The sequence below is a fragment of the Tiliqua scincoides genome, chromosome 1 (genome assembly GCF_035046505.1).
Source record: "Tiliqua scincoides isolate rTilSci1 chromosome 1, rTilSci1.hap2, whole genome shotgun sequence".
NCBI classification, from domain to species: Eukaryota; Metazoa; Chordata; class Lepidosauria; order Squamata; family Scincidae; genus Tiliqua; species Tiliqua scincoides.
Genome location: NC_089821.1, coordinates 137,232,727 through 137,253,237, shown reverse-complemented (window position 1 = coordinate 137,253,237; position 20,511 = coordinate 137,232,727). Strand labels below are relative to the sequence as shown.

General features: G+C 43.4%; 1 protein-coding gene across 1 annotated transcript; it reads left to right on the top strand.

The window, feature by feature from the left end:
* Positions 1–7,898: 7,898 nt before the first annotated feature.
* On the top strand, positions 7,899–19,614 carry LOC136645866 (serotriflin-like). Its single transcript, XM_066622299.1, has 6 exons — positions 7,899–8,051; positions 10,012–10,102; positions 13,802–13,947; positions 16,083–16,177; positions 18,686–18,774; positions 19,604–19,614. The coding sequence occupies exons 1-6, from the start codon at positions 7,899–7,901 to the stop codon at positions 19,612–19,614; spliced, it is 585 nt and encodes a 194-aa protein (XP_066478396.1).
* Positions 19,615–20,511: the final 897 nt, after the last annotated feature.

Here is a 20,511-nt window from a genome sequence, read left to right as displayed (position 1 = left end):
AGTCATCTTTCTGCATCATGTTAAGTACTGTATTTATCAACATGCCTCACTGTACCTTACTACCATGTACCTACTTTATAGGCTTATTTCAGCCATACATGACAAATGGGGATGTCCATAAAGTGTTAGCACCATAAAAGAACGTATTGTCAAGGAAGTGAGAGGAAGCATTTTGTTGCTCATGACATAATCCTATAAGTACACACCGAGTCCTCCAATTATAGGAACTGAATATCCAACTTGGACTCCTTGTTCATTCTTAATGAAAAATGGGCATTACTGAATATTTCAGGGTCAATTGAGTGTTCGGGCATTCAGGCAAAGCTAAGCTAAGCTTCCACTTGGCAATCAGGCACCCGGAATCCAAATGACCCATGTTGAGACATAACCCTGCCAATGGAATACCCTAATAAGTGGGTGATGATTTGGCCTTGGTAGAGGACTTTGATCTTTCACATCTCTCTTAATGCTTGCCTTTATCAGCTTTCTAAGCAGACCTATAGGGTTTCAACTCATTGCAGGAAATGACTACAGCTGACCCAAGTGCGCTCCAGACCATCTACACCAACAATTGTGGTGCCTCCTGGTTAACCTGGAAGGGTCAGGGCAACAACCCTGAAGTGTAGCACAATAAAACTGTGCCCTTGAAACTGCCTTGCCAGGGCCTGGCATGGTCTGGGTGCTTCTGAGGGTGAGCTCAGTTTGCCAAACTTGTATCACTGAGGATAACAAATTACATGGATCGTGAAAACTGGGGGGGGGGGGAGTTCCAGCAAACCAGAGGTGCTTTTCAGAAGTCTCCAGGAGGCTTTTTGAGGAGCAGGGTGGCCATGCACAACCCTGACATGCACAACCAGAAGACCTTCCGGACAGGACTGAAAGCTACTTCCAGTTATGTCCAGAAGATCTCCAAGGCTCTCCAGCTGCAGGCTCAGCCCCTGCAGACACAACTGTGCAAGGGAAACCTTTACCTACCTATCTACTTTAACCTAACATTATTCTGTCACTCTGTTGCATATTGAAACCTATAGGTTTTAACAGGCAACATTTTTCTTTTTTTAAGGGGACATCAAAGTTGAATCACAAGTATTTTCCATTTTAAAAAAAGAGTTTTAAAAATGCAGCTTGGCAGTGATGTAGACTCTTTTTTTAAAAAACACTCATTTACAAAACAGGAAGTATATATATATATATATATATATATATATATATATATATATATATATATATATATATATATATATATATATATATACTTCTCCAGAGAAATTTTGAGCTCACTCTTGCAGCCCTTTTGAAGATACAAAAAGAGCCACTCTGGGAAAGGTAAGGTGGCTACTGGAGAGAGGGCTCTCTCTGGAGGCCCCTTTTATTGAACTTCACCCCCTGATCAGCAAGCCAACCTCATGCCTTCTTTACCATCACTTTGGTGTCAGGTAAAGATCAACCCTTTTTCTTAGGTTTTTGAAGGCTTCACTAACCACCCCATTTTCAAAGGACTGGTTGCTGCTTAGTAGGTGGATTAGTACACGTTTTATAATTTGCTTGATTTGCTATTGTTTGTAAACTGTTTGTATTTTTATTATCTATGATTACTATCCTTCTTGATGCATATGCACAATACAATTTGGCTATAAATCAAACAAACATTTTCCTTCTCCAAAGGAAATTTTCCAAGGTCTAATTGGAAGGTGATTCCAAGACCTTGACAATGATATCAAATAGATTGTTCTGTCCTAGGAGAGACAACATTCAGAACAATCTTCAACCTTCCAAAAACATTATTAATGAATATTCCTATCCATGGGGATTACTCTAAACAATTCATTTAGAATTAGAGGGTTAAAGCTGTGGTTCCCAAACTCTGTGTCAGTATCCACTGGTAGGTTGCAACCTGTTTTTTGGTGAGCAGACAAAATGTGATGGAAAGATCAGAAAACAAATTGCCTCAAGCCCTGAGGCTATTCAAAAATCACAGACTGTATCTGATAATTACCCTGAAAAGAGCTAAGAAAAGAGCTAAGGAGATAAATTTTGAGGGTGTTTTGTCGGGTTATTATTACTTATAAATAAAGAAAATATTATTTCTTTCCAGATCCCTTTTTTAAAAGTCTAGTAAACCTAGGTGGGTTCTGAAAGAGTGTCATTTTGCAAAGTGGTCCTAGTGCTAAAAGGTTTGGGAACCACTGTGTTTGATTTATTTTGGGAGCAGCTCTATTGAAGTCAAAGCCTATGGAAATGTTGACAAGAAAGTGTTATTGAGAAGAAGGCTTAAGTGGTTTCAGGATGCTGGTGAAGTACAGAAAACTCTAAGGCAGAAATCCTGTACAAACTTACTGGGATTCAATTAAATCTCACTGGACCTGGCAAGACCTTCTTCTGTGTAGACATGCATAGGATTGTGTTCTCAGCATGTATACCATTGAGTGCAAAGTCAATAGGTATATTCAGGAGTCAGGTACTCTGTTCTGACTATGGTAGGCTATTATAACAATTTGTTTTCTTTTGCATGTATAGCTTAAAGGACCACATTTGCCATTTCTCCCCCTCCCAGAAATGCCTCTTCTGCTCCTCCTGCTGTCCTTCGGTACTTTATTACATCAGTCTCTAGGACAGGTATGATCTTCAAGACTAAGCAGCTAACACACCATATCTGGGTTAGTGAAGACCTTACAGTGACTTGGAGCCCAATCCCATACATGTCTACTCTGAAGTAAGTCCCACTGATTTCAATTGAGCCTACTCCCAGGTAAGTGTGTATAGGACTGCAGCCTCGGAGTACCATTATTCTTTGAAATTCTTTTCCACAGGGACACTTTCCAGTGGTGGCCCACCCCTTGAGGTGCTCCGGGTAAAGGTCCACAAAGTCACCCTCCCCCACGAACACCACCCCCCACTCACCTGGAGTAAAATGGAGCCTCACGCAGCTGCAAGACTGACCAGAGAAGCTGTCTGAGGCTTCCCCACTGCCTTAAACAGTGCATGTGGCAAACCAGAAGCACAGTTTCCGACCGTGTTGGGAGCTTTATTGAGGCTTCCTGCGCGGTCGTAGAGGTGCGCAGGTTCCGAGCCTGGGTCACTTGCCCCATTCAGTGAATGGGAGATCCACCACTGCTGATTTCAGTGGGAGATGCTAGTTCAGACACATTTGAAACAATCGATCAAATTTTAGAGCAGCAAGAAAAGTGGTGGTCCTGGCTGTTTTCCCACCAGGGGCCACCTCCTCACTTGCTGTCCCCATGACCTAGAAGTAATTTCGGTGGTGACCTTTTGGTCCCTGCAATTACTTCTGCGCTTCTTTACTTCTTGGGAAAAAAAGGGGGAAGGAGGCGACCCAGGCTCTGATGGAGCCATTTGCACCACTGCTAAGCACAACCTGCCTCCTGGAAGCAGCTGTCGCCTCCTGGCACAGCTTAGCAGTGGCACAAAAGACTCTTTCAGAGCCTGAAGTGGCGAGTGCCTCCTCCAAAATCGGAAGAGGAAAGCACTGCTTCTGGGCAGTTACCCAGCCATTGTAAGAGCCATCCTCTTCTCCTCCCTTAGAGTGGCACAGCCGGTCTAGGCACCCCTTTAAAGAAAGGGGAGGAGAAGAGGACGGACCTCCGATCCGTGCAGAACCGCACCTACTGTGGCTGCGCTCCTGAAGTCATTCTAGGCACAGTTCCCGCCCAAGCCAACTAAACTGGTGATGGGGGAGCAGATTGGGGTGCTACCCCTCCAAGTGCCTGGCACCTGGGGTATTTGATTGGGGCATTGCCCCCCTGGGTACGCACCTGGCCAATAATGCATGAGTGGGGGGAAGGTGAATGGCCTGTAGCAAAAAAATTTGTGGAAAGATGCAAAGTTAGATTCAGACTGAAGTCCTCATTTGTAAAAAAAAAAAAGGGGGGGCATAATTGAGGTTAGGACTGGACTACCCATTCCCCTGACTGCTGCTTCACTTTGGTGAGAAATTACTTTGCTGTCATGTTCCTAGTGATCCCATATGACCATGTTACCATTAATCCTGTAGGGTGTGATGTGACCTATCAAATGATGGAGAACAGTGATGTCATTATGTCAGATGTAGCACCATGACATCATTGACAAAATTGCATGGGTTGCCACAGTCAGTAATGGCAGCATGGAGAAATGAGACTTAGGGCAAAGGTGAAGGAAAATGACACAGGCATGCCCCCATAAATGCGAGGGTTCTATTCTGGAATCCCCCATGGATAGCAGAATCCACAGATATGAGGCAATGCCCCCCACCTTCCAGAGAAGCTCTCCTGAGGGGTTTTTGAGTCCTGCAGAAGCCGCCCGTGTCCAGATGTGGTCTCTTCTGAGTTCAGAATGACTCTGAGAGCGAAAAAATCTACTTCCGTTTTTTTTTAAAAACCAGAAGTGACATTTTTAATGCCTTGTAAGGCATTGGGAGGCCCATGAAAGTCCTCAGTGGCCTCCTAATGCCTTATAATGCATTAAAAACATCCAGTTTTTCCAAAATACCAGAACTCACTTTTTTCACTCTGAGTCATTCCAAGGCCTGCAGAGAACAATGGGGCAGACATAGGTGAGCTCTGCGAGGTTCAGAACATCCTCCAGAGGCAAGGGGAGAAGAGTTCCCTTCTCCTCTGTAGCAGGCACGTGCGGGGGGGGGGGAGAGATGTAGGGGGCCACAGACCCAATTCATGGATAAATAAAACCGCTGATACAGGATCTGAGGATACAGTCGCCACCTTGTAGCAGCAAATGTGAAAACAGTGAAAACAGGAGATAATCTTGGTCACTTTTGAAAGAAATCACCATGTGAGATCAGCAATAATTAGAGCTTGGCTCTAGCAGCCCTGAACTGCCATTCCCTGGGAGCTCAGCGCTTCTGCTCCAGCTCTGCTTGGCTTCTAAGAAGAAACAGTGGGAAATCACATCAGTGTTTCAAGGCTTTCACTTCCTATAAGGCTTGACCCAGCAAAGGCACAGAGCATGGTTCCACATCAGTAGCTTCTGATCATTGAGAAATGTATCGGGTGTTTCTGAGGTAGAGCAAATTTATTGTAAATGTGCCAAAACTGTTTCTGGTTGGGTTGGAGACCTGTTGATGAAAAGCAACATCCATGAAATCCATGGCATCATTTTGTTTTAATTTTAGAGGCATACCACTACGCATCTCAAAAAAGGGCACTGTGAGTCTCATGTCTCAATAATGGACCAGAAAGTAATGATTGACAGAATAAATGCCATCAGGAGAACAGTACAGCCAACAGCCACCAATATGCAGAAAATGGTAAGGTGCACTTCACTGATGTTCCTCAATATTCCTGAAAGGTTATGGCACTGCTGACAGCCTCTTGTCCTTATAACATCCAAGATGGTGATGATGATGATGATGAACATAGGTGTATTGGAATCGCGGAAGATCTGGCAAGGAGGTAGATGTGGTATTAGCAGTGGCTCCTTTACGGGTAAGGCCTGGGCTTCCAGGGAGTGTGCTGCACAGCTGCAGCCACTTGATGGCAATAAGGCCCTCAGGCATAAAAGCACCTGATGAAGGGAGAGTTTGGTGTGCAGGATGCAGCATATGTCCAGTTGGCACCGCTATGCCAGTGCTGGAAAGTACAGGCATAAGGGGTTAGGATTGCACTCTAAAGCTTCAAACCTAATCCATGACCAACCAAAGGTCCCATTATACAGTACACTCATACTGTTATTTTGCATAGCTCAGAATGCAAACATTTCAGCTCATAAGTCAAGCAGAACACAGACTCGGATCCTTCTCCAACCACAGAGCCCTCCTCTCTTCCCAGCACCCCATCTTCCCATTCAGGGCAAAGCAACATGCCTCTCTCCCACTGGGAGCCCTGCCCAGCCACTCTGTTCCCTGTATTTTCAGCTCTGCATTTTGATTGGCAGTTTAGTTAGGTGCTACTGAACCCACCTGAAATTGGCTCACAACCCACTAAGTGGGTCCTGACACACAGTTTGAGAAATCTGGACCTAGATCCTCTCCCTTCAGCCTTTTTTTTTTTTTTCTCATTCTTTGCTGAAGGCCAACTCAGGGTTCCTAAGGTCACCAGAAAAGAAACCAGGAATGTGCAGTGTGGGGACAGCATGTGAGGCAGAACTGCCCTGTCATTGTCCATGGAAAAGTGCCACATCCGCACTGGCACTTATACCCAAGAAAGAAACCTTTCCCCTGAAAGAAACCTTTAGCCGCGTTCTTCCTAGAGATGAACATGGGGACCTCTTTAGGACCTCAGAGGTGTTGAATACTCTCTCCAATGCTCTGCAGTTTGAATTCTGATCACTACGTATGGCTGCTATTTAAAAAAAAATTAGAAGATGGTATCCTTTCATAAAGGGCACATATGTACCATTCTCCTTCCTATATCCATAGAGGAAAATGCTTCACTGAGCAAGTCCAGGCAACAAGACTTCATAAGTCTCTGATCACTTCCTGGCTCCACAGAGTAAGTTTGGATCAATGGCTAGGGAGAGGGCATTCAGGAACAATATTCAGGACCCAGGTTTGATGGCCTGAGTCATTTTCCCATTTTAGAGATTGCTCTATGGAACAAACTCAAAATGCCAGCGAGATAGGCCCCAATGATATAGCAATCAGAATTTTAAATTTCACAAGGAAGACACTGGGAATAAATAAAGAAAAATTCAGCAAAATTAAGAAGGAGAAAAAAACTAGAGTTGATTAATTACTACTTGAAAGTAACATCTCAGGAGAATTTTCTACACAAGAAACGAATGAAGCATTAAAATCGATAAAATCAGGAAAAGTGGCTGGCTTAGATGATTGATTCCAGTGGGGGGGGGGGGAAATCTGTTGCCTTGTTTATTGATCTATCATCGGCCTATGTCTATGATATAGTGTGGAGAGAAGGGATGATTTAAAAATATTTACATATGTGCCTTGTAAGAAAATGGTTACTTTACTTAACATGGCTTTCAAATAGGTATATTGAAGTACATCAAGATGGTCAAATCAGTTGGAAGTACAGGGTAAATGATAGTTTGCCACAAGGTTCTGTTTTGGTCCCACTTCTTTTTAATATTTATATATCAGATTTACCAGGCACTGCTGCAAAAAAAAGTTTATATATGCTGATTACATTGTGCTAACTAAACTATCTGAAGATTTTGACACCTCTGAAAAAAAAAAAAAACCCCTTGAAAATAATTTAAAGGAAATGGATAAACTTTTTGAGATCTGGAGGCTAAAACCTCCAACTTTAGTAAAACTGAAGTTACTTGCTTTCATTTAAATAATAGAAAAGTTTAACCATAATCCAAAATACTTAGGAGTGACTCTTGATCACTTAATTTGGTCTTTAACTTATAAGGAACATCTAAGGAAATCTATGAACAAAATAAAAACTAGGAACAATATCTTATATAAGCTTTCCAGTACCAGGTAGGGAGCAAGTACCTCCGTTCTTAGGACATCAACTCTTGCCCTAGTATATTCAGTGGCTGAGTACTGTAGCCCTGTATGGCTAAACAGTGCCCATACGAAAGTAGTGGGTGTCCAACTTAATCACACTAGGAGGTTAATATCAGGAACCATCAAATCAACACCCTCTGACTGGCTATCAGTATTATCTAATATACCACCTCCTCATCTTAGAGGACAGCTAGCCTTAAAAAGGGAGTGGCAGAAAAGCGAGGGAAACTGACTATTACCTATACATGATGATTGTCATGATCAAATATTCAGACTTAAATCCCAGAATCTGTCGTGGAAATTTAGTTAGTCAGAGAAGGTTTTGATATTGAGACAGCATGGCATCAGGTGTGGGCAACTTCCAACCCAGATCTGTTTAATCTAGTGCCTGATCCAGCACAATATCCCTATGGCTTTGATCTTCTGAGGAGGAACTGGACCACGCTTAACCGGATTTGTACTAACCATGACAGGAGCCAATATTGGAAATACAAATGGAGGTTGGCTGATAATCCTAATTGTGACTGTGGGAATGTTCCGCCAACTTTACATCACGTTGCAATGGAATGCTCCCTTAGAAAGTATTCCAGCTCCCTGCAGGAGCTACATCAACTTGAGGGTACTGCTGTCCAATGTTTAAATGATTAAGGGCCCAATCCTGTCCAAATTTCCAGCACCTGTGGAGCCACAATGCAGCCCTGAGATAAGGGAACAAATATTTTCAAACCTTGAGGAGGCCTCTGTGACTGCCTCCCCACCATAGGATGCAGTGTGCACCCCATTTGCATGGTTGCACCGGCACTGGAAAATTGGATAGGATTGGGCCCTAAGGCTGCAATCCTTTCCACACTTTCCTGGGAGTAAGCCCCATTGACTACAGTGGGACTTACTTCTGAGTAGACATGCATAGGATTGGGCTCTTAGATATTCGGCCATAGGTCTAGTCACTTAGTAACTACTCATATATAACATATAATGTAATTTTATTTATGATTTTATCCACTGTGTTTTAATAATTTATTGCTTGTAGTTTATTTTATATATATAATTGTATATAGTGAATTTTATATAACGATGCTGCATTTTGCCATACAATTAAATAAGTTTTGCTCCACAGCACCCCCTTTTGAACCAAACAGTTCAAGAGTTTGATCCAGCCCCATACGTACTTGTTGCAGATGTAGTCCACCTCTCTAATCCCATTTGCGCCTTAAAAACTGTTATAAAAAAATTAAGATCCTAATGCCTGGTGTGCTCCCTGGGGCATTTGGTGGGCCGCTGTGAGATACAGGAAGCTGGACTAGATGGGCCAATGGCCTGATCCAGTGGGGCTGTTCTTATGTTCTTATGTTCTTATGCCTAGTAGTGTACTTCTCTGAAAGGAAACTGAGTGATAGCCTAGATTCCTATCTCCTTTCCCCACCAGATAACTGATGGGGTTTTTTGTTTGTTTGTTTTTTGTTTTTAGCTGTTCCGTGCATGCTGTTTTGTATCTGTCATGATCTAGAAATTTGTTTCCATCTTTTGATAAATGCCCAAGATGACTTAAAAAGATATCCTCTCTCTCTCACACACACATGCGTGCACACACACAGAGAGAGAGAGAGAGAGAGAGAGAGAGAGATAAACTCAGTGAAAGCAAGAAAAAACAAATAATATATCTGGCAAACACTAAATAATATTTTAAAAGACAAATTCAAAGTCATCAGGGAGGAGACCAGCAGGATTTCCCAAGGCAGGAAATTTCAGAGCCTAGTCATGGCCCCAGTCAAAGCCCACTCCAGCAATCCTGCCAACCACATCTCACGTGGCAGGAGGAGGGCCTTTGGCTATCCCAATTCTGTGTCCTTTTGGGTTTTAGGCAGGAGGTCTGGTCTAGAGGGTAGAGCCTCCGTCTGCCTGAAGATAACATCCACAAGGTTGCCAGTTCGAGGCCACCGGCACCGTGTGACCTTGAAACAGCTGACAAGCTGAAGCCGAGCAATTCCATCTGCTCTGAGCATGGGAGGATGGAGGCCAGAGTGTGAAGCCAGATCGGAATGAAACACCTGAATGTAGTGGTTCTTGAAAGAAAGAAAGAAAGAACCTTCTTTCAAATTGTAAAAATTCCTATTTAATAAGGGATTTAAATAAAGCCTGCCTATGTAAACCGCCTTGAATAAAGTCTTGAATAAAGACCAAGAAAGGAGGTATATAAATACCTGTTGTTGTTGTTGTTGTTGTTATTTTAAATGCAATGCCCAGCAGCACTCTAGGTTTAATTACTTTTGTACGTGGGATACATTCAAACTCTATCATTTTTGCAGGATGCTTAAAGCAGGTCTGCCAGGTGCTAAGGCTGCTGGCTTCCCCCCCCCCCCCAGATCCCACCACTAAACTTCAGCTTCTGTTACAATGTGGTGGGAATCCATAAGGGAGGTCAAAGCCATGATGGAAACAGCCCTTGGAGAGCCAACTTTGACCCTTCTCTCAGTATTTTCCCCCCACCCTGGTTATCAGTTTCTTTACCTCATATTGTCTGTCCTGCACTGAGGAAAGCTAATGTGATGTTTCTTTTCTCTTCCCCTTTCTCTTCCAAGACGTGGAGCAACAAAGCTGCTAAGAGTGCTTGGCAATGGGCTAAGCAATGTAATCCAGTATCTAGTCCTGAGAAGATGCGAACCGTGGATGGTAAGTGAACTGGAGACACCAAACGGCCCAATCCTCTTGGCCAAGTTATGACAGCAGAACGGAATTCTGCTGTTGTAACAGGCCATACAGCAGAACATAAAGCACACTGCCAGCAGCTACTGCCACACTGCCTGCAAATGGTGGTGGCTGCTCACTGCTGCAGCTGGCAACCTATCCTGAAGCAGGTAAGCTAGCTTGGTGAACAGACTGTAGGTGGGGAGGGGGCAGATTCAGTAGCAATGATGAACACCCAATTTTATCCCCTCCTTCAGAATCCTCCTCATCCCCACCAAAATAGGTAGCGTGTGTCTGATGAGACCCAAGGCTACTTCCCTTATTAGACTGATGTCCCAGTTCAGCACAAGAGGAGGATTGTATTGATGGAGAGTTTTGTGTGTATGTCTAGCTGGGAATAAGTTTATGGGGTCTTATTTTTTCCTCTTGGTCTTCTCTGAAGAATAAGCTCTCTCTCTCGCGCGCGCGCGCTATCTCTCTCTCTCTCTCTCTCTGTAGTTTGTGGCAGCTGCTGTATTCCTCAGGTCTGTTCAGTAGCTGCAGAACTTAGGCAGCTCTGGGTATGAATTTTGTCCTTCACATTGCTTGCTACTAACATATGGGGCACCTTTCCTATGGGGTGCTGAAAAGCTAGCAACTGTTACCCTACACATGTCTTGTCTGATCTCGGAAGCTAAGCAGGGTCAGGCCTGGTTAGTACTTGGATGGGAGACCACCTGGGAATATCGGGTGCTGCAGACTTATGCCATAGTCTTTTGAGACTGAAGGTTGCCAACTAACAGCTGAAAAGCTGCCTAAGAAACTATTTTGCAAAAACGCTGAAATAGTCTGTGCGAAGTCTTTATCCTTGATCAAATTTATAGATTTCTTTATAGTCAAATCTTATGTCAAGAACTACCCCCCCCCCCCAATAATAAGGTGTTTTTGTTGCTGGTGTGCATGTTGGAAGGAGGGAGAGGAGCAGGAGGATAATAGGCAGAAGGATTATTATAGGGGGGTAATTAAGAGCCCAATCCTATGTCTACTCAGAAGTAAATCCCATTATAGTCAATATGGCTTACTCCCAGGAAAATGTGGATCGGATTGGGGCCCAAGTGAATTATGAATTGTGGTGGGAATGGGGACATGAGAAAGGACTTCCTTTCACACAAATCATAAATAATGTTAGGAATTTGCTGCTATGCAATATAGCAATGATCACTTGCTTAGATGAATGTGAAAGTGGATTCCCAACAGTCACAGTGGACTGTAGCTCTGTGTCTATCAGTGGTTGTTAACCATCATGGCTGCATTGAACCAGCAGGTGCACAGGCTGTGTGTCACAGAGTACGACATACAGGGGAGCAACCACAGGGGGGCACTTCCTTGAACCAGCAGCATCTGGTTCAAGCTGTGGACAGTATCAGGTGATACTGCTCGGCTATATTCTGATCAGAGACTGTGGAACTGGAGGCATGTGGAGTTGGTAAGAACTGGTTTGGATTTCTGTTCTAGGGTGGCTGGTAATAATTAATACAGTGAGGAAATTTGTGGTGGGGTGGCCAAAGGTGCCCATTCCATCATGAAAAGGAATTGACCCATTGGAGCTCAACAAAAAAAAATTTAAAAAGTAAAAGATGAGGAGATGAGGAAATGACTGGATCTCTGTTTAAATGTTAAGCCTTCAGCATTATGTGAAAATAATTTTGTCATATAGAAGGGGGTGTTAAAAATTTATGGGCCGTGGGTGTCAAATGACCTAGTTAAACCTCTTTGGCAGGGGCCCATTGGGGCCCAAGTCTGTAATCCTTTACACACATCTGGGAGAAGTTCATTGATTCAGTGGGGCTACTATCTGGTAGACATGCATAGACTTTTCACTCTAGCAGTTCAATCCTTGGCATGTCTAAGTCCTGTTCAGATTCAGTCCTGAACAGTAAGTCCTGTTCAGATTCAGTGGAATTTCCTCCCAAGGAAGTGGACTGCAGCCTAAGGACTGTTTTGTAAATTATCCAGCAACTGGGTAGAAAAGCAGTTTCAGCAGGAGCAGTTTTACCCATTTCTGCCCGTCCCACACATTTGATCCCTGTTGCATTTCTGTTGGGCAGAAATGGCTTAAGCGGGGAGTAGCAGGGTCCAAGGGGACAGAGGAACAGATCCACAAGCCCTGTTCGATTGATTTGCTCAAACTGGCAGCGTCCAGATGCTGCTTTTCTTTTCCTTTTTAAAAAAAACTATTTGGGACACTGACATGCTGTAGTCTGGATCTTATTTAGTGTGGCCCAGGCCCCTGCCCAGCAGCAGGAGAAAGCCCAGACCCCTGTTTGGCCAGCAAAAGTGCTGCAGCGCATTGGCTGCAAGGATCGCCGGCCACAGGAATCGCTGGGGGGCCAGTGGGCTGATAAGCCCCACCTACCCAGGACTGCGTCACAGCCCTCTGTGCATGCCCCTAGGGCAGGTCCTCGGGTCAGGGAGTGGATGCGGAGCTGAAACGTGTCTCCTCTTGCCAATGGCTGGGGACAACTGGGCTCCTGGGCTTCTGCCCCAAGAACGGAAGGTGCGAGCCCAGGAGCCTGTCCATTGGGCTCATAAGGAGCCCTGCCACCAAGGAGAGAATGGGTCCGGGTTCTTGGAGGATGGCCAAGGGAAGCTTCGGCGATCCCACTGCCTGCCTCTCCCCTGTCCCTTACCTTGGAGGGGTAGGATCTGCCCTCAAGGGTTCTGCCCCAGGGGGAAAGGGAAAGGAGGACTGGCTCAGGGTCCGTCAGGGTAGGAAGAAGGGTCCCTGGAGCCTGGGGTGGTACCCCTGTTCTACCTGTCCTGCCAGGAGGGAAGAGCAGGACTGAGGGGAAGCTTCGCCAGTTGGGGTCAGCAGCCAGACCCTTGACATAGCCTGCAGGAAGGCTTCCAACCAGTGGCAAGTGTCCTGCCAAGAATATCCCAGCCCTACATAGGCTGTGCTACCTACCACCAGCAGAACTTGTGCTGAACCCAGGACTCTGAGCTGGGCCCCTTGGGTCACAACAAGGGGTTGGATGAATGTCCAAACTCTTACCCAGATAAATTGTCTCCTGTCAAGCAAGCAAGCAGCCTCCATCCCCCCAGGTACCTCATGCACGCCACAGGCTCTTCCCTTGCTATGCAGGACCACCCAGGGGGACATCACACTCAGTGAGAAAGAAACAAGTTTCCAGTGCAGAGTATTCTGGCCAACATGTGCAAAGGCAGAAGAGGAGATGCAAAGCACCTGGGTCCTTGGCACTTGCTTTCATTTTATTAAAATTACATTTTGCATTAACCAAACATATGGCCTTCACTGAAACCTACTTAGTTACTATATAATTGTTTGTGGCTATGGTCTAATGTCCATACTGGTGCAAATTTGTAGATCAAATTTTGCAATTCAACTTAACAAAGCTGCACTATCTGTATTTTGAATATAATACTGGTATTTTAATAATAATACTAGTATTTATATACTGCCTTTCTTGATCATTGGATTGCTCCTCTGACTTTATTCAAGGTGGTTTACATGAGCAGGCTTTCTCTAAAACCCCAAGGCCTTTTTTTTTTTTTTACAATAAACAAAGAAGTTCTGTCTTTCAAGAACACACTACTCAAGCCACGTTGCCTCCCACACTGACAAACAGCTACACTATGTCTATTTTGAATATGAGGACACAACCATATTTCTTCTTATTATAGGAACCGTATGTGGTGAAACTAGACTGCAATCAATTAATGCCATCTCCTGGTCTAATATAATTGACGTATGGGTTGCTAAAAGGTCCAATTTCAAGTATGGTGTTGGGGCAATAGACTCAAAGAAAGACGTTTATGGCTATACGCAGGTATGAACTGAAACCCTATTAACTTCTGTCATGTAGTGTTGCACGGTGTCTTTAGGGTTCAAAACAAACTCAGCAGACTGAAATTGTGGTTATCTTCAAGCTTTATTCATTGCCAGCAATGGGCTTCTCTTGGTGGTTCAAAATGGGGAACACAGAGAGCTGTGGTCTCTCAGTGTCCCAAAGAAAAAGCAAACTTCCCATAGGTGTACATTGTTTAAATAGTAATTTGACTTCTTTGTCTCTAAATCTCACACTCTCATTTGCTAGAAATTAATTAGCTCGTTTTACAGACATTTGGTTGGCTAGGTTGAGCTGACCAATAAGAAAAATAGAAATTTGCATAAACATGTCCAGAGGCGGCACTGTTCACCCAATTATTACTCTCTTTGCCTGTCTCTGCTTATTCTTCCATTGGCCTGACCTTGACCATTTCTTTAACATTCTTAGTACCAGGCTTCATAGGGCTGTGTGCCAGCATTGTTTAAACTAAGTTTTCTCTTATATGTGTACTTTAGGAGATGTTAGCAAGGTATAGTAGTAAACATATATTTATTCTGTACAGGGAAACTAACTTTTAAATAAAGATTTCTCTTTTTAGAACTCTTTTCCTATTTATTTTAATTAAACTTAACTTTTTCTGTCAGCTTTTAGGAGCTTCATTAATGTTTTGCTGACCAGTGGACTTTCAAGAATGTTGGCCAATTAGACAACTTCATAGACAATTTATTACTCATTATGCAGGTGTTTCTCTTATCTTAGAGACACAATGTTAGTTAGCTGGACTTGATTTACAAGTGTCCTCATTAGTGAGACTAGATTAATGGCTGCTTAGCTCAAACTTTCTTAAAATGATTTGAGTTATGTCTCTTTCGTGGTACTAAGAGATAAGTTCTTTAAATTATCTCATTTCCTGGCCAGGTGAATCTTGACTTCTCATTATTTTCAAATCTCCTTATGAGTTATGTTTCAGTTAAATTCACTTAAAATACCATACTTGTACTTTAAAAATAGCTTTAGTCATTATTAAAGCTATTTTCCTGGTTTAATTATGTCCAAATTGCTCCTTTTGTCCAGTTTGACTTCCAAGCTTTTGGGAGGGTGTTCTCTGTTCAGCCTGGCTCCATTTATCAATTCAATTAACTTCTTGACAACTGGATCATTCTGAACTCATCATTCTGGCAGGCTGCCAAGAGCAACACCCTTCAGGACCGCCTGACCAGCTTCCACTCTCTGTCCTCTGAGCATACCCCTAAATTTGCCTTTGTTTATTTGTGAAATGCTTAAAACACTCAAGCTTCTAGCATTTGATATGTTCTTAAGCATTATTGTGTACTTTATTTGTTTATTTGGCTAAAAAGGGAATCTTGTTGAATCACATTCTAACATTCACCTTAGCTTTTCCTATTGCATACAATTAAAACTGTACAAAATACAACTTTTGCTAATTAGCCACTCATCTTGACTTATCAGGTCCTTTGGCAATTTGCCTGGACATTCCTTAAAACTGGATATTCCTTTAGCTGGGGTCCTCTCTAATTATTTGCTAGCTGTCAAATAGCATTTTAATTGGAATGATATATAGCTGTACCTTTTGCCTACTTCCAACTGTCTCAAACAGAGAGAAGGCAGAAATGTATCCTGCTGTTTGTCTTATGGGATAAACCTAACTAATTTGCCCATAACATTGCATGAATAAGCATTTGCATAAATGATTAGTTTCAGCATTAGTAAACATGAGTAAACATTTAGCATTAAGTTGCTTACAGTGGCCTGTTGCACAAACAGACCCTCTCAGAAAGAAAGAGAGCAAAGTTGCTTCTCTGGGCCTGCTTGAGCAGAAGGCTGCTTCTGAGCAAAATACATTTTATTTCCTTCTGGCCTAAGTTTGGCTTCTCCCTTTGGCCTTGCCTTATTAGTATGCAATATATTTTAGAAACAGAAATAATAGCACTGTGGAAATGATGTACAGAATATCTGCTCTTCCAATGCAATTTAATCCACCTTCTGATATCCTGGATTTTTAAAGCTTTGTATTGTACCTGGGTTTGAATCTCAAGAGCTGCTTAGGTGCAAACCAGCATTTCTGTGCATGCTTTAAGGCTTTTAACAGGTTTTTCTTCTTCATATGTACACAGCTCATTTGGTATAATACACATGAGATTGGATGTGCAGTTGTTCACTGCAAGGATAACGAATATAAATTTTTCTATGTCTGCCATACCTGCCCTGCGTAAGTATTAGTGCCGGGGAAAAAAGTTATTTTCTTTTCTACCATTTTATACTTTTTTATTCTGAGACAAAAAAAATTAAAAATAAAAATTATTCTGGGCACATTTCAAAGGCAATTTTAATTCTTACAGTTACAGAAATGGGTGACTTTTATCCTGGGTGGAGCTATTCTGAGGCCTAGACCAAACATTCAAAAACCACCATGAAAGTGAGCATTTCTTGTGGGTAGGAGCAGTTTAAAGTGGCATTTGCAAAATACCACCAAAAGTGGGCTATATTAAATACAAATCTGAGCAAAGAAATATAAAACAGGCTACATTATTCACTAAAATATCAATGAAGTGCATGAAAGCCATTTTATGGATCTGCAATAAAAGTAACATGTCAACACAAAACATTATATCCCTTTGATTACATGAAATTACCTGGTTGACTGCCTGCTACCTGCCATTGTTAGTGCTTGCAGACAGTTTAAGAGGCTTTAATCACACTCCAATCAGACCTTGAGCTCTGTTCTTTAGGCTTCTCTGCCTTTCTAAATGGGGATGTGAAGAGTTGCTGCATGCGTGACTGTCCTTGCTGACCACACTGGGAAACAACCACATGCCCACTGTTCATGCTGGCACAGAAAATAAATAGAATCCTGCTGTCACTGGCACGAGCAGGGCATTTACCGCCCTCAGACAGACAAACTTTCAGGGGGATGTTCCCACCCCTTTTGACTGACAAGTGCAGCTGAGATACATGCAGACACAGGAAGTTTGCTGGAGGATGACTGGCAACATGAGAAGAGGGATTGGTGGAACTTTTCCCATGAAGAAAGCCCTAGAATACAGTTCACATGTGGTTGCAAATCCCATGTGGATGTGACTCACTGACGAGTTTTCCCACAGGATGGTTGCGCATTTGGTCTGGGCCAACAGGGGTATTTCACAATTACAGTGTAAACAAGCTTTATTAAATACAAATCTGAGCAAAGAAATTTAAAAAAGGCTACAGTATTTATTAAAATAGCAGTGATGCACATAAAAGCCATTTCATGGATCTGCAATAAAAGTTACTTAAGGGCCCAATCCATAAGGCAGCTGTGACCATTAACACTGTGCCAGCACCGGTCAGAGGCTGGCAAACAGATGCCAGGCACTCAATGCAAAGTACCAGGCAGCAGAGAGATAAGTGGGGGCGTGGGAGGAGGCATTCTGGGGTAGGGGGAGGTGGAGGGCATGGAGAAGACATGACAGGGGCGGGACCACGGCAGGAGAGGAGTGGAACCGGCAGAGCTCTGCTCCGCCAGATCCAGAGCCCTATGTTGGGCCTCATGGCCCAACATGAGACATCTTTGCATCGGCTAAATAGCTGCCACAGAGTTGAACAGCCCCGTTGCAGGGCTACTTTCTTTACCTGGGGGAAGGAGACGAATGCCCCTTTCCCTGAGGAGCCGCTGGCAGCTGCCCAGCACACTTAGGATGCTGTGGCACCCATTTTGGCACCCCAACAGCCCCACGCAAGGCAGTTCAGAATTGGGCTCTAAGTCTCTAACACAGAGCCACATGCTCTGTCATGTAGAAATTTGTACCAAGTGATTAGACAATTGAATATTGCAGTGCTGCTGATGACACAACCTATGTTGGGAGAACAATGGTGGAATTGTAAAAAAGTTCATCTGCAAATACTGAAAAAATCCTGCAATTCTGACAAATGGATGAGCATCTCTTTTGGGAAGGGAATACCAATTTTATGTTGGATTTCTAGAACACAGAAACTGATTTTACTAAACCACTTTCTTTTAATATACTAATTTTAGGTATATAAACTCCACCTGTAATCTGGTAGCAGAATCCAGAATTCTGTCACCTGAATCAATGCAATATGGGAAGTGTGCCAATTTATACACTTGAGAAGTCGTTTCTGCAAGTGTGTGTTACCAACTTAAGTTACCAGGTCCACACAGCCAACACTGTATCCAGTACTGGGAATGAGCTGACTGGAGAGGAGATTTGTCCCCTTACCCTGGGTAAAGCCTAGCCTGAGCAGTGGGACTACTCAGATCTGCACCAGTAAAATTGGTGGCACAAGTCTGAGAAGCCTCATTTCAGGCTTTCAAATCCAAGCTGTTGCCACTGATCCTGTGTCCCTCCTGAGCCTGATCTACCCCCCTCCCCATCCTCTTGGCCTCCTTATACCTCCTCTCCTTTCCCATCCTCTCCCCTCCCCTGAGCTTACCTGCTCCATTGGGTGCTCCTTTGGATCCAGTGCCATCAGGACAGTGCAGGCACAGCTTACTTGCAGGATGCCACAAAGCACTTTATGGTGTTTTTGTGACACCATATGCTGGCACACTGGTTGCTGCACCAGCACTACAGAGGCTAAGGGTTGTGCAGTCAATCCTTAACAGGTTAACTGAACTCTTCAAAACCATCAAGGCATGTGGGTTTCCAAAGTCTGTGGTCTTATATGACTATTAAGAAATATAATGATTAAAATCTATGTCATTGCTTGGTGATTTCAGAGGCAACATAAAGAAACTAATACCAATACCCTACAAAAATGGCCCATCATGTGACGATTGCCCTAATCGCTGTGAGGAAAAGCTCTGCAGTAAGTTACTAATGATATCATAAGACTAGTCTGCTGGATAATATTAACCTTCTTCTGAACGATCAGCAATAGCTGTAGTAACTCATTCCAGAATCTCATCTGAAGTTCCTTTCCCTGTACATGATCTAGCCCTGAGGACATTCCTGAGGGATGAAGACCACCATTTAGGTGCCATCACCAAAAAAAGCCATACTTTGGCATTTGCAGAATGGACATCCTGTGGAGGCAAAACCCAAAGCAAGGTCCCAAGAGGATCTTACCTATCAGGGACCTATCACTGTGGGAAACAGCACAGTAGGCGTCTATAGACAACAAGCGGCACCTAATCTGAGGCCAGAAGCATCTGGTGGAGCCCAAGATCAGAGCACAACAGACCCTGCAGTATATAATAAATAGGCCACAGCATTCTGCACCAGCTCTAAATTCCTGAATGTTTTCCAGAGATAGTTCTCAATGAAGTATGCTGCAAAAGTACGTCTGATAGGTCTCCCAAGACAAAGACAGTGGTGGCAAGGCAGAGGCGTCACTAGGGTGTGTGTCACCCATTGGGAGAGCTCACTGTGTAACCCCCATGATATACACGCGTTGCCCTGTGCGGTCCACGCCTCCCACCCTGCAGACCCCTAGCAACACCACTGTGGCAAGGTCCCCGTCGTCCAGGGCAGAATGCAGCCAAGAATGGTTTGGGCTCAAGAAAGATAAATGTCTCTGACAGTGGGCAAGACTAAAAGAATGCATTATGCGTGACTGAGGTAGCAGAGCAATAGTTCAAACAATGGGATGCTTTCTGTCTTTTGCATCTAACTTCCTTTTGTTTGATTCCTTTCAGCCAATCTATAAGGATAAGAAACGGGACTACACAGTTCTGCTGAATCTGTTCAATTGTGAACTTAGCTGGATGAAAAAGGAATGCAAAGCCACCTGTGAATGTCAAAACCAAATTACAATCACAAGACTGATCTCAAGATAGCTGTTCACAGCAGTAGTGGATGGAAATTCAGTATTAATATGAACTTCCCAAAAATGTTTAAAAACTGACCAGAAATTAAATTCTTGGTGTAATCAGAAAGTATTTTCAAAAGTCATTTGCAAAAAAAGTGAGATAAACTTATCAACTGCTGTGCGGATTTTGTTATTCGTTGTCCTGGTTTGAACACTTCAGAACAAAATATAGACACAGTAATACCTTCCAAAACACAGCTTTTCTATAATGTTCTTTGTCCTTGGTGTGACTGACAGCTACTGCAACCAATGGGAGTGATGCATTCTGGTTAGCAGTTTCCTGCCTTAGTTGAACAATGTCTCCAATAGTAGTGCTACTCAAAATGGTAATCTGTGGACTGGTGCCAGTCTGCAAGCCACCATCTACAGACCCTCACTGACTTTATTTCAAAAATTAGGGAATATTTATATTATACAATTAGCCCAGTGGTTCCAAAACTGTGCGCCATGGTGCCTTTGGGACCATGGCAAACTCACAGGGGTGCCATGAGATGTCCTTAGCGGCCTCTTCTTACCAGCTTTCCTGGGCATCGCTATCTTGAATCACACTAGGGCACCATGACCACAGTACGTTTGGGAACCGCTGAATCAGTCATTCATTCTCAAGCTTCATTTATTTGCCTCAGAACTTTTATTTACACAACGACATGTTTTTTTCTGGAGGAATCTCACTAATTTCATGATCCTGCTCCAGCTTTTCAATGCATGCAGACCAGTCTTCCACACCTGTTTTTA

Excerpts from the sequence above, each read along its gene's own strand:
- LOC136645866 (XM_066622299.1), top strand. The coding sequence starts at position 7,899 with ATGACAGGAGCCAATATTGGAAATACAAATGGAGGTTGGCTGATAATC. Across the intron at positions 8,052-10,011 it reads GGAGCTACATCAACTTGAGG|ACGTGGAGCAACAAAGCTGC; the intron begins GTACTGCTGTCC and ends TTCTCTTCCAAG. Across the intron at positions 10,103-13,801 it reads GAAGATGCGAACCGTGGATG|GAACCGTATGTGGTGAAACT; the intron begins GTAAGTGAACTG and ends TTCTTATTATAG.